At 36.3% G+C, this 14,902-nt stretch overlaps 1 protein-coding gene across 1 annotated transcript; it reads left to right on the top strand.

Annotated features, from left to right (window-relative positions):
• The first annotated feature begins 368 nt into the window (after nucleotides 1-368).
• LOC104212641 (presequence protease 1, chloroplastic/mitochondrial-like) lies at nucleotides 369-13,874 on the top strand. The gene is made up of 19 exons (XM_009761971.2): nucleotides 369-778; nucleotides 871-1,054; nucleotides 1,328-1,502; nucleotides 1,583-1,715; nucleotides 1,914-1,984; nucleotides 2,642-2,725; nucleotides 4,910-5,000; nucleotides 6,396-6,916; nucleotides 7,022-7,186; nucleotides 7,270-7,488; nucleotides 7,575-7,702; nucleotides 9,579-9,768; nucleotides 11,018-11,101; nucleotides 11,193-11,290; nucleotides 11,577-11,841; nucleotides 11,937-12,099; nucleotides 12,186-12,366; nucleotides 12,923-12,994; nucleotides 13,499-13,874. The coding sequence occupies exons 1-19, from the start codon at nucleotides 526-528 to the stop codon at nucleotides 13,638-13,640; spliced, it is 3,219 nt and encodes a 1,072-aa protein (XP_009760273.1). The 5' UTR covers nucleotides 369-525; the 3' UTR covers nucleotides 13,641-13,874.
• Nucleotides 13,875-14,902: the final 1,028 nt, after the last annotated feature.

The raw sequence follows: 14,902 nt of genomic DNA, 5'->3' as shown, positions 1-14,902 counted from the left end.
TGTAATGGTTTTTGGAGTTAACGATAATTGACAATTGTCACAAAAAAATGGATATAGATTGCTCCCAAAAGGAATTTTTATATATTTTAAAGCTACATAAAAGTTAATATTCCTATAATAATTAGTAATTCAAGATTTTACAAAGATACCTGAGAAAATTGTGATTAGAGAGTTTTTTTTTTTTTGACTTTTTTCTAATAGATGGAGCGACTTTTTTATAAAGTAGTATTAGAATTAGTCATAGAAAATCTCTGTTACTTGAATTGAGGAACAAGTAACAAGGGGTTATAGCTGCTTTAGTTTTTCCTCTTTCTAAATGGGAGGTAGGAGAGCTTGCTAAATGGCCTAATGGCTCTCCACAAAATTATTTTGGAACGCACCAAATTCATTTTTGACCGTTCACCACTAAAACCCCTTCGTCGATATTTCTATAATACTAATAAAATTTCCCTCCTTACCAAATCCCCATCTTCACACACAACGCGCACACTTCACCTTTCTCCTCATCTTCACTCCTCTCCAACAATGGAGAAGGCGGTTTTACTACGCTCTCTGTCATCCACTTCCACGCTCGCCTTCTCTAGAATATTCTCACGCTCTTCACACCGACTCGCTTCTTACTCTGCTAAACGACATCGCTTACTCCAGAACCTTTACCGCCGGCGTTCACTTATCCGGAGCAACGGTCGTCTCCTATCGCCTTCGCTTGACTTGAAAAGACAGTTTTACCCTCTCTCAGTTCGAGCCATCGCCACTTCCGCCCCTCAATCCTCTCAAGGTACTCCCTTGCTCGCTAACTAATTTGACTCTTTATTATCTAGTAGCCTGTTATTGATTTTGTATGTTAAATTTGTGCTTTTTACTTGTCAGAGTTTCTTGGTGCTGATGATGAAGTTGCTGAGAAATATGGGTTCGAGAAAGTATCCGAGCAGTTTATTGATGAGTGTAAATCTAAAGCTGTTTTGTACAAACACAAGAAAACCGGCGCTGAAATAATGTCGGTGTCCAATGACGATGAGAATAAAGTCTTTGGCATTGTCTTCCGGACTCCTCCGTAAGTTTTTCTTAGTCTAATAGTTTATGGTCATTATGCTTACCATATGTCAATTTAGTTGTACCCTATCTAATCGGTTTAGCATGGTATTTGACTGTAAAATTACTGCAAAAATCAGTTTTTTCACAGGTTCTTTATCTTTTAGAGTAATTAAACAAAGCAGTACAAAGCAAGGGCTGCTCACCAATGGAAAATGAGATTTTGATAAATTCGTTTGTTGTTTTCTTTATGGAAAACGAGCAGGCTGTGACATATTAGTTTTTGTTAATGCAGGAAAGATTCTACTGGTATTCCTCATATACTGGAACATAGTGTACTTTGTGGTTCAAGGAAGTATCCGTTGAAAGAGCCCTTTGTTGAACTGTTGAAGGGAAGCTTGAATACTTTTTTGAATGCTTTCACATATCCAGATAGGACATGTTATCCTGTGGCGTCCACAAATGCAAAGGTCAGGAAAGCATTACACGTTGAACATCATTAGGGAATTTAAGTTTGCCTTTATCTAAAAATATGCTTATTTCCAAACAGGATTTCTACAACCTGGTTGACGTATACTTAGATGCTGTCTTTTTCCCTAAATGTGTGGAGGATTTCCAAACATTTCAACAAGAGGGTTGGCATTATGAACTGAATGACCCCTCAGATGACATAACTTTTAAAGGTATCCTCCCTTAAATCATGTTTTTTTTTTGTTTCCTTTTCTCTCCTGTGATGACTTCTTTTTCTTGTGCTTTTATCAATGTTCTGCTGTAGTGTCTTTGAACAAAGTTTAATGTCTTCGACTTTGATCCCTACGGATAGTGGCGCATCTGCAGCTTGTCCCTGCATATCTTACAAAAGTTTTTATGTAAAACTTCAGGGGTTGTGTTCAATGAGATGAAGGGAGTTTATTCTCAGCCTGATAATCTACTAGGCCGAACTTCCCAGCAGGTATGGATGTCACACTTATGGGGTTTCTCTCTGAATTAAGGTAGCCATCAAGCATTTGTAAGGGCTGGCAAACTGATTAATTGTTTGAATGTTCTTATTTCTTTGTGTGTATGTGCATAGGATTACTTGTGTTATTGCTGACTGTTTATATTAGATATAACAATTTATATTGGTTGGATATAACTGATGATAATGTACTTTAGAATTGCTCTTGATGAATGCAATAAAGGGCTCACTGGAGTAGTTAATATCTTATCACATATCAAGCATGTAATCACTATAGATGCTAACAAGGTTTAGAGCCTAAAGGCCAAAAATAATTTAGTGCATGAGCTCAACAAATTTAGTGGAAGCAGAAGGATAAATAACATTGAATAACTGAATGTGTTTAAAGAAAATTCTTTGTGCATACAAGGTGAAGTACTTTATTAATTTTGTATTGTCATATTTACTAAAAGGTTTTGACTTGAAAATAGATTATTGGTTTGCTAAATCTTGTGACAATTTAATAAGCTACGTCACAAAGATGTGTACATGGCTTATAATTTATGGTTCTTTACTCAATAGTTCATTTCATGGGTTTCTTCCAGACAATAAAAGTAGTGTTATACTCTACCTGGCTATTGTTTTATAAGTAGTGTCTTATATCTTCTGCAGGCACTTTTTCCTGATAATACCTATGGTGTTGACAGTGGCGGTGACCCACGAGTAATTCCTAGCCTTTCTTTTGAGGAATTTAAGGTTGGTAGTCTCTTTCACATTAGTTTGTTTGTTCACGGATTATATACTTCAACAAATTCAACAAGTTTTTGTTTATTACACTGCTAATACTGCTAATCATCGTGGTTTAATCACATTACTTATTTTCCTTATTTAAAAAATCATCATGGTTTAATTATGTCAATTCCTGGATTCTTCCCATTACTTCATAGTATTTCCCAATGTTTCTTGTCATGCTTGTTGTGAGGTGTTATAGTTGAATTTGAATGTTCTTTAAAACTGTGGGAATTGTTTGTGGTTGCGTTGCATGCTTCACGTATACATATGTTCCATGGATGTATATGTCAGCCCGAATTTTCATGTGTAAAGAGAAGACTTGAGCATCTATCTTTTGGTGATTGAGAATCATTATGTTATCTGGTTAACTGGCATCTTGTAGCTTCCGAAATAAATCTATAAGCTAGAAGTTAGATTTATACTGTTGCCGTTTTCGGAAAAAAAGCTAGAAGCTAGATTTATGATGTTCAATGGATTCACTCTTGCTTACAAGTTATACAAAAGCTTGTACATGCTCTATGCTAAGTTGCTCTGACACGCCAGTTTAGGTGCCACACCCATATCGACACGACACTAGTATGGGTGTGGGTATGGGATCTGTACCGGATATGGTCAAACAATTTTGGGTACTTTGACCACGACGGACGGAAAAATTCGATACGAGATACAATTTGATTCTTGAAATCAGAACAAAAACTAGGATAAATTTGAAGAAAATAGCATACTTTATCCATGAAATCTATCATTTACTTATCTACAACTTGAGAATAAAAAAAAAATTTCCCCATTTTATCTCATAATTTAGAGATATTTTTATATTTTTGAATTACTTTTAGCCGGATCCTCGCACCCGTACTAGGATCCGTATCCCGGAATCTTAGAATTTACATCTCAAAGGATCCGACCTCTAGATCCGCACCCGTGTCCTAGCAACTTAGGCTTTATGCACAATTAATGGCCATTATATTTGTGATTATCATCAATCATTCTATAATCAAGTGGTCAGACTCAGATGTGGTTGTTCTTCCATCATACTGTTGTCCTATTGCTTTCATTGGTTTGGAGTACCTAGTCAGAAATTAGAGACCCTATAGATCCTGGGCTTTAATCTTTAAGGTGAGAACCGTAAGCTTGTCATATGAAGTACTTAGTGACATTCTTTGGGCCACACAAGGTAGAAATATCCACTCAAATATTCGTTGGAGCTCTTAGAAGGATCACTATTGTTAAAGGCATGCTTAAACCTTGATATCAGGTGTAGTAAAAGTTGGTTTAGTAGGTTATGGTTGATTGCTAGAATGTTAAGTGTTGGTATTAGATTGTAGTCATAAATATTAGAAGAGTTAAGTTCTTAAATTGGTATTGTCCTACACTGGAGAATATCATATTTATTGTGTTTGACACCAATACATAGGTATCTTGAATTCATTTAGAATCTTCTTTTCTTTCATACACAGTTCTAGAATTTCTTCGATCTTTGAAGAGATTTAAGTAGTTTTCGGCTATCGGTGAATGCTACTTTCTGGCCAAAGTGTTACCACTCTTTCTCTTTCTGGTGACCGATTTGGTGGCACCTTACCTCTTCTTCAGTGACCATCCTTTCCAGTCAATTTAATGACATTAACCTTCCGCAAAATTTCGACAACCAAGGCATTTTCCTGCGAGGTTCCGGTGGTGACTTTCACGCAAGTTTCGTGGCTGCATTTATGTTTCTAAAATAAGTAAATTCAAGTTGGTTTCTCGACCTAGAGTTTAGAGGGGCTTGTTAGAATCTTTAGTGTTATTCTTAAAATGTTAGTATTAAATTATTGAGAGAGTTAAGTCCTTAAATTGGATGTTGTTACACATTGGACAAATGTTGTGTATTGTACTTGAGCCCTATATATTGGTGCGCCAAGCCCCAAGGAAAGAAGATGCACAATGATGCACTGCAATTTTATCAATGAAATGATGAATATCTACTAATATAGGTTGGTGATGCATCAATAGATCTTCTTACTGTGTTTCAAACTACACTTGGTACATGGTATTGCTGGCACTAGGGAGAGCAGTCGTGACTATTATCTAACATATCTGTTTGAAATTCTGCTACTAAAATTGGTTAGCCTCTTAGCGTGACTGGTGTTTTCTGTATCTATATGTTTGCAGGAGTTCCATAGGAAATTTTACCATCCCAGCAATTCAAGGATATGGTTTTATGGAGATGATGACCCAAATGAACGTCTGCGGATCTTAAGTGGTACTTATTCATTTCTCTTATAATTTCAGATGAACATGAATGGTGTTAATTTATATGTTATGCCCACACTTGGGAATCCTTCTTGAATGAGTGGTTTGGCTCGGATATTCATTACTCTATGTACTTCTTGGATGTCTTAGAGGAAATGTGTATTTAACAAAATCGTTAACGTGCCAATGTCAGAAACTTTCCCTACACCAATCAGAGGCTGTGATAAAGTATAGATGAGTGTTGCTTGTTTTTTTAAAATTTAGGGGAAGCTACATCTATTAGAGGCCTTGTTATATTTTATGCACATAACTCAACAGCACATGGACATCATGACACAAAACGTTAGAAATTATCATGACACAAAATATTAGAATTTGGAGGGATGACACATTTTACATTATTTATTTTGTGCATATAATTTCTTGTACAACCAAGATTAACAAGGACACACTGGAAGAAACATTTGTAACTTCAAAAGGTAATGAAAAGCACATTGCAAGAATTTGCTCAATGTTAAGTAATCAAACATATGAAACTTAATTTCAGAAGTCCAGTAAAATGCAAAAATATCATGTAATGTGTATTGTTGTAGGTTCTCTACTTGCATACGGGATGTTTTTCCCATTATTAATTAAGTTATTTACCTTATAAAAAAAAAGTATGTCATGCGTATGGAAACATAACATAAAACAGGGAAACGTGTAGCATAGAACAAGCTGCACAATTTATGCCAAAGGAAACTACTTCCAAATTTTCTTTTTAGATCTATTTTGCGTCCCAAGCTCCAATGTTCTATTTAGTTTGTTATGTGTCCCATTGTTAACTGTGTACATGGATTTTCACAATTTTATTAATCCTCAGATGTTATGTATATATAGGTAATGTCGGTCATCAGACCCCTCTGTAGTCAGCAATTTGTTTCTGAGTTCTTTTGTTTCCTTTATTTTTCCCTTTGTTTTGTGTCAAGTCAAATGAAGTTTCCAAAAAAATATAATTGCTACTTGGAGGCTCGCTTTCTGTACATTTGTTGGAATTTATGTGTTTTTGTGTATATGCTTACTTTTCCAACTTTTGTTCTTTGTTCTCTGTGGCTATTGAACAATTCTGCTGGCTTTTAATAAATTCCGAGAGTTCTCCATAAGTTAAAATGAACAGTGAATGGAAATTGAAATAAAAAAGTATAAGATTTTTTTGGATGCTTTTAATGGTATTCTACTTCATCAAAAAAGAAAAAAGAGAAACAAAGAAGTATAACATGCTGAAATATCAATTATGTTGATCAAATTTTGCTCAAACTTTTGAAAATTTACATGGTATCAGCTGCGTTCATTCTATCCAGTAATGACTTCAATTTTAAAACTCTGGCACATCTCATGTTCCTATAATATGTGTGATCGTGTGCAGAGTATTTGAACATGTTTGATGCCAGTTCAGCTCCTCATGAATCAAGAGTTGAACCACAGAAACTATTTTCTGAGCCGGTCAGGATCGTAGAAAAATATCCTGTTGGAGAAGATGGGGACCTGAAAAAGAAGCACATGGTATGCCTTAATTGGCTGCTATCTGACAAGCCACTGGATTTGGAAACTGAGCTTGCCCTAGGTTTTTTGGATCATCTGCTTTTGGGGACTCCAGCTTCTCCCTTGAGGAAGATCTTGCTAGAAAGTGGTCTAGGAGATGCTATTGTTGGTGGAGGGATTGAGGATGAGCTCCTTCAGCCTCAGTTTAGCATTGGGTTGAAGGGTGTTGCTGAAGAGAACATTCAGAAGATTGAAGAATTGGTCATGAGTACTCTAGAAGGCTTAGCTGAGAAAGGTTTTGATTCAGATGCTGTTGAGGCATCAATGAATACAATTGAGTTTTCTCTTAGAGAAAATAACACTGGCTCATTCCCTCGTGGTTTAGCGTTGATGCTCCGCTCTATTGTATGAAGAAACTCTCATTAACTCTATCATTTGTCTTGATACTTTCTTTTTTCCTTTCTCCAACAAAGAATGAGTTATGTTTTTTCGGTGTGATGTTTCATTCAGGGTAAATGGATTTATGACATGGATCCATTTGAACCACTTAAGTATCAGAAACCCCTTGAGGCCCTGAAAGCCAGAATAGCTAAGGAAGGCTCCAAAGCTGTTTTTGCTCCTTTGATAGACCAATACATCTTGAGAAATCCACACCGTGTAACGGTTGAGATGCAGGTTATCACCATTGATGCTGACATCCTTTCTTTGACAAAATATAATTTTATGTGTCTGTTAAATACGAGTGTTGTTTTCTTCAGCCTGACCCAAAGAAGGCTTCTCGTGAGGAAGAAATAGAAAAAGAAACGTTGGATAAAGTTAAAGCAAGCATGACCCAAGAGGATCTTGCTGAGCTGGCTCGGGCAACACACGAGCTACGGTTAAAGCAAGAAACTCCTGACCCGCCAGAAGCCCTAAAGAGTGTGCCCAGCCTCTCTCTACAAGATATTCCTCGAGAACCTACACATGTTCCAACAGAGGTAATAACCGCCTACCTTTTTTTCTTTGCTTTAATTCTGTTATATGAGTTCCATTTTGGTTTAACTTGTTGGGCTTTTGATTGTAGGTAGGAGACATCAACGGGGTAAAAATTTTGAGGCATAACCTCTTCACGAACGATGTTCTTTATGCTGAAGTTGTCTTCAACATGAGCTCATTGAAGCAAGAGCTGCTACCGTTGGTCCCTCTTTTCTGGTAATATGTTCCCCTGAACTGCTTAGATATTAATGTGCGGCGCCCCTGCCTCAAAAAGAAAATGATGAAAGAGAATTTTCTAATAGTGAAGTGAAACAAACTAAGTGGAAATAAATGGACTTAGAATCCATAGGCTGTGGCGTATTGAAGTTACACTCATGAAGGCCTTCGCTGGACCAGTAGTTGCATTCTCATAATCTTTTCTTATGTTATTTGAACTTGAGATGTTTTATAGGCTTCTTTGGTTCCTTGGGTTGTAGGAAATACATCTACTTCCTGTACAGTCATTGCCATCTTCAAGCATTTTGATGGTCCTTATTCTTGGTATTTTCGGTGCTATGCCTGCGTGATCAGATTGCATCTGTCCATTCTAGCACAAGTAGGTTCTAGTGACTTAGGTGTTTGCCTGTGTAGCTTAGGCATGATAAAACTTAGGTTACAGATCCTGAAGAAGAATGTTCTTCACTTATGGATATCTGTCCTTTTTAGTTTCTTTGTTCATATTCTAGTCCTTTCCTAGTATCTCCAACTAGTTGGGAACTGTTCTGAGGGGCTGAGATGGGCAACTTTTATTGCACGGGTTACTGAAGAAAGAGCTAAATATCCTACATACAGGAGTCTCGTTTTTCCTATGCCAAGGATTGCCTTTTATTCTGGTTTCTCCAAAATCTGCACAGGAAAAATGATTGGGTTGTGAAAATGTAGTCCCAGCATGTCGTTTTTCTTTTTGGTGGGAAACCACTATGGCGTTATTTAATACACACACCACATTTGCAACCTGGCATATTAGCAACACGTCATATAGACATAATTGGACTAAGATTGTCTTTGACACACTTGCATTAGGTCCAGTGTCCACGAGAAGTTTTTTAATTTTGTTAGAGATTTGTATGTGAGGAAGTGGTGCCTTGGTGCAATGGTAAGAGTTGTCATAGTGTAATCAGGAGGTCACGGGTTCAAGCCTGGAAATAGACTTTTGCCGAAATGTAAGGTAAGATAACATATAATTAAACTGATATAGTGTGATCCTTGGTCCCACGCATATCGGGAGCTTAGTATGCAGGAGAACCCTCTTAGAGATTTGTATGTGGGTAAAGGGATAAGTGTCGGGTTTAGAAAATCTTTCATTTTAGAGAACTCGTAATTTGTCTTAAATGACAACTCATCGAGTATTGGTACAAAATGGACATAAATAGAGTAGAATGGATTTAAACGATACATATAGCTGACCTTTTTCTTTTTTCTTTTGATGAAGTGGTGTATATAGCTGACCTTAAGTAGTCTGAGATGAAGGCATGGTAGTACTCACCCAAGATCATGATTCAAAAAATAAAAATAAAAAATGAAATAAATCGCTTCGATAAGACCCTATACTGGGAGCTATACTCATATAACTCAATTCTTGTTATTTTCCTTCTTTCTTCTCGAGAATTTGTTCAGTAGATCTGTTATGGTGGGTTTTCTTCTTCCTTCTTTTGCTGTCCCTGCATGTGAATGTGGTCTCTAGTTTCTATTGCCTGCATTATTTTGAAGCTTACATATCATATTCACAATACTCTGTAGAATGCGCTTTGTGGTTTTCAAAAGCGTGTTCAGGTAGGTTAATTTTGCTTTAGAATTATTTGGCAACTATAATTTGGGTGATTGAAATCACCAAGCTGATGGTAGTGGGCTACAAGACTACAACTTCATGAGGAGCAGGGTTAGGATGATCTTAAAGGCCAATGCATCTTTTAACCATTGGAATTGGAATAAAAGTTGTGTAAATAAGTTCATACTTTGTGTATATCTTATGTGGAAAACCATCCTAGTTTTTCTATATGAAGATGTGATATGAATTAAAGATTATTTGATTATGTGCAAAATATCTTAACAGTCAGTCTCTGCTGGAAATGGGCACAAAGGACTTAGACTTTGTGCAGTTGAACCAGTTGATTGGAAGGAAAACTGGAGGGATATCAGTCTATCCTTTCACCTCATCAGTGCGCGGCAAAGTGGAGCCATGTAGCAAGATAATTGTTCGAGGCAAAGCCATGTCACAACGTACAGATGATCTATTTAACTTGGTAAATCAGTCTCTTTGGTAATTGATAGCTCTAAATGGTTCTTGCATGCTACAGGAAACATGTTCTCATGTCGTTGTGTGAGTACAACGGGGTGGTGATGTTATGTTTCAAGGACTTTGTAGTGATGACTTTTGGAGCCAAGGACCTGTCAAGTTTGTGTTAAGTTAAACAGGAAAAGATGTTTGTTAAGTTTTACTATTCATGACAAGCTTATGTGGGCTTTCCTCAAAATGATCTTGTTTGTGTAGATTTCCATCTAGTTGGTGTAACTAAGTACATTATATAATTTTTGTTTAACTATTGATCAGGTACACTTTAGATTGAGAGTACTGGTCAGCTAGTACAGTGATGGTGTATGCTGTCCATGAACCTGTGCCTAGCATGAAGCTATGTGGAACTATTGGCATTTGACAGACTCCGGACTTTTTTCCTTAATTGATTTCCTTCCGTTCAAGGAAGCTAAATGATTTTTGCATTTTTCCAACATGAAACTCCCTAACTTCCCCCTTTGCATTTGTCAATTTTCTGATATATTTAGGCTTCCTATTGGTTCAGTTAATGATTCTACCTTTGACAAAGGAAAGAGGAGATGAGGGCCACACCAAGCTGTAGTGTTGTGGCAAGTGCTAGAGGACATATCTTCCTCATTTTCAAGTCTTAGGTTTAAACTTTGAATTGGCGCAAAGCATCATATTTCTCAAGGCATACTAACATGGGAAGGCGATATATTTAGGTTTCCTATTGGTTCAATTAATGATTCTACCTTTGACAAAGGAAAGAGGAGATGAGGGCCACACCAAGCTGTAGTGTTGTGTCAAGTGCTAGAGGACATATCTTCCTCATTTTCAAGTCTTAGGTTTAAACTTTGAATCGGCGCAAAGCATCATATTTCTCAAAGCATACTAACATGGGAAGGAGACAACATCATAAAGTCATAGATTCAATTTGGCTGGAGATTTCATGTAAATCTCACTCGTGCCTGCTCTTATCCATAATGACCTCTTAATCATGCTCATAAGCATCAAACATAGTGATGTGATTTTCTTTCACGTATAGTTTTCTGGTATAGGTCAATTTACTTGGTAGAAAATTAGTCCAAGGTCTATTAATGGACCGTGTCTCGGTTTTATACTGTTGCTTTGTTGTTTTTTCACCTAGCTTCCCCAATTTATGATTTGAAATCATCGATCATGCTAGTACACTGAATATAAGGTAGTATGATAAAATCATTGCAATTTGCTTATTGTAGATCAACCGCGTTCTTCAAGATGTCCAACTTAATGACCATAAGCGTTTCAAGCAGTTTGTGTCTCAAAGCAGGGCCAGAATGGAGGTATGCTTTAAGTGATGGAACACTTAAGAGCTTTGGTAAATGAATTTGCACGACATATTATCTAATATTTTTAATGAACATTTGGTTCTAGAATCGACTAAGAGGCAGTGGTCATAGCATTGCTGCTTCAAGGATGGGTGCAAAGCTCAACGTTGCCGGTTGGATATCTGAACAAATGGGTGGTGTAAGGTTAGATGACTTTTGTCCCTTTATTATTGAATGACTTTGTCTAAATGATTTTTTGACAATTTTCCAATCTTCAATGGGCCTATCCCCCTGGGTACCTATGTTATAATCCTGATTGTCCAGCTTTGGTTGATGTAAATTTATCTTCTTCTGTTCTGGCTGTGTTGATTGCCATACTTTTATCTGTTTCAGCTTGACTTATGTTTAAACGTCCTCCATCCACTGAAAAAAGAGAATGTAAATATTTGATACAAAATAATTACCTCTTCCTCTATTTGTGTGTTTGCAGCTACTTGGAATTTCTTAAGGGCCTTGAAGACCAAATTGAGAAGGACTGGCCCCAAATATCTTCATCCCTCGAGGAGATCCGAACATCCTTGCTTTCCAAGAATGGGTGTCTGATAAATTTGACAGCTGATGGGAAGAATCTCACCAACGCGGAGAAACATATTAGCAATTTTCTTGATTTGCTTCCTAGCACATCCTTAGTGGAGCCAGCTGCTTGGAATGCACAACTGTCTCGCTCAAATGAAGCTATTGTTGTTCCTACTCAGGTTAGCTGTCTCCTAAAGTTTTGTTCTTTGACTTGTCAGTCTGACCGTTGCACTGTCAAATTTCAGCTGATGACGTTGAGGATTCCTTCTTATAGGTGAATTATGTTGGAAAAGCAGCAAATCTATATGAAGCTGGTTATGAGCTTAAAGGCAGTGCTTATGTTATTTCTAATTATATTAGTAATACATGGCTGTGGGATCGTGTACGTGTTAGTGGTGGAGCTTATGGAGGATTTTGTGGTTTTGACACCCATTCAGGTACAGTTTTGTATTTATCTTATCTGAAGATGCATTTCCAGGCACCAGAGTTTCTCTAGCTAACATCTTAGATTTCGGTTCACCAGGGGTATTCTCATTCTTATCATACCGAGACCCAAATTTATTGAAGACACTTGATGTGTATGATGGAACGAGTAATTTCCTAAAAGAACTTGAAATGGATGATGACGCTCTCACAAAGGCAATTATTGGGACTATTGGAGATGTAGATGCTTACCAATTGCCCGATGCCAAAGGATACAGTAGGTAAGTGGATGATCAGGTCTATTCTGTACTCATATTACTCTCTGAATGCAAGAACATCTTTTTATGCTTCCATTCCTCCAACAAATTAAAAGAGATACTGTATGTTAGTGAGGACCTTTAGGTAAAAGGAGAACGTGAATCCATGGAATTAAACACGTAACAAAAACAAAGAAGTACGCTGGCGAGGAACTATGCTTATGTAGTGCTCTGAAGATTTATTAACTTTCTGCTTGTTTTGGGTTTAAATAACTTTGTCCAACTGTGCATATTATTTTCAGAATTATGTAAACAAAATAATTTTGGTATCCCCCCTTTTCCCTTTTAAATTGCTTGTTGACCTGTCGATGCTACTTAGTTTGTCAGTAGTATTTGTTGATCTTTGTTCGGATAGTAATTTAGGTGACAAAAGGGTGAACACCAAAAGGTAATTCACTAGGTGTCATGCAAGCTTTAACTGAAATTTGTCTTACTAGCTATGTTACGTCCCTTTCCTTTTCCGTTTCTCTTGGAATGTGCTAATTGCCTTGAATCTGATGATGTGAACTCATTCTCTCAGTTTATTACGATATTTACTGGGAGTATCAGAAGAAGAAAGGCAAAGGAGACGTGAAGAGATATTATCAACAAGGTAAGCGTGGTTCCAAATTCAGCTGAATTTGTTTGCATATAGAGTTGGTGTTTTTCTGTGTAGCATTGTGCTGCTGCAAACAATCTACATATTATTTTGTGGACTAGTATTTTCTATTTGATAATGTTACTATTTGCTGGTCCCTATTTGATAAGCTGTTTTATGTTTATTTCATTTTTCAGTTGATATGCCCCTCTTCCATTATGACAATATTTTTCGTTTTAAAGTTAGGGATGATTAGATCGTTTGACTTGTTAAATGATGAGTGAAGTATATTAAAGCATAGATAAGTTAGAATCAATGGAAGAAAACTGTTTGTCCTGTAATTCTGAATAAAGTATCAGCATACAATGTATAGAAAGATCGATATTAAATGTCTACAACATTTGCTCTGTAGTTGCAAGTATAAACCTGTTGTGTTGTCTCTGCTAGTTATATCAGTTTCTTATTCTTCCAAATGAGTGATAAAAAGCTTCTATTAATCATGCTTCTTTTCCTCGAAAGGCTGGATGATTTCAAGAAATTTGGAGACGTCATGGAGGCAGTTAAAGATAAAGGGGTGGTTGTCGCTGTAGCATCACCGGATGATGTTGAGGCTGCCAACAAGGAGCGTTCCAACTTCTTGCAAGTCAAGAAAGCACTGTAATATTGATCAAGTCATTTTCTAATATTAATGGAGTCAGTTTTTTTTTCCAAATAGGCATTAGACAGCAAAAATGCTTGTATACGTTTGTCTGATTATAGAATCTTCAAATCCCGGGTTAAAAGGAAAGGAAGGGCAAGAATGGAGAAGAATACCAATTCTTTTTGCTTAAGAAACAGAGCTGGTTGTATGAACTTATACAGAAGTTTGGAATGCAAAGAAATTGGCGTTCCAATATTTTTATAGTTCCAATAACCACTTAAACTTTGCATTTCCTTTTCATTGTATAATTTTCATGATCATAGTTCTTTTACAGCTTAATATATCTGATTATAAGTTACTAATAGTATTCAGCTGATGGTAGTACTATTAATTAACAGGTGATGTTTATTTAAACCCTGTATTATTTAGTAGAATTATGGGAAGGAATGAAGAAATAACTCAAATAGTGGCTCATTCAACCGTTTAAACTAAAAATAGCCGGTGAAGATATAATATATGTATAATTTGTGTATTATATGTGTATAATTGATGTATATGGCTTGAAAAGCCACTTGAATGTCAAGACAGCGCTTCTCCAATTTGTAATTTTTATGGTATAATTAAGTTTCTAGACACCCCCCCCCCCCCCCCAAAAAAAATAAGTAAACTATTTTTGTAACTTTCATTTACATCTAGCGATTGTTTTGCAGACTGGTTTTACACTGACTATAAATTGATTTAATATAGTTGCCGGATTGTTATATTTAATTATAGGATGTTAGGTTCGTTGTATTACAATTTGGTTCGTGGTGTATCATTTAAACATGCGTGGTCTTGAATTTGATGAAGATAATAACCATGGCATTGGCATATACAAAATCATCTTATCCAATCTAGTTTTGTTCTTAGTGTCATATATATGCTTATAATTAATTGGCGCAATGTAATTCAAATGTAAAAATTAATTCTCATCACTTAATAAGGTATGCTAATGTAATAAATAAATGAATGAACAAGTCTTGCCTTTCTTGAACTCGAAGGGTTTGTTTTAAGAACTCTTGAATTTCAATTCAATTATAAATGTAATTGCAACAAGTATAGTCTAAAAGACATTTTCTCATTTGTATGATTTCATATATGTATTGGTGCCACTTGTATTGTTATTTCCTACTGAATCCAATTGCATAATGATTAATGTAACCCCCCAACCCCACCCAAACCCCCCGCAAAAAAAAAAAAAAGAAAAAAAAAAAGAAAAAAAAAGCAGACTAATCTAAGCGTTA

The sequence above is a fragment of the Nicotiana sylvestris genome, chromosome 1, assembly GCF_000393655.2.
Source record: "Nicotiana sylvestris chromosome 1, ASM39365v2, whole genome shotgun sequence".
Taxonomy (NCBI): domain Eukaryota; kingdom Viridiplantae; phylum Streptophyta; class Magnoliopsida; order Solanales; family Solanaceae; genus Nicotiana; species Nicotiana sylvestris.
This window is presented reverse-complemented; position numbering and strand designations above follow the sequence as displayed.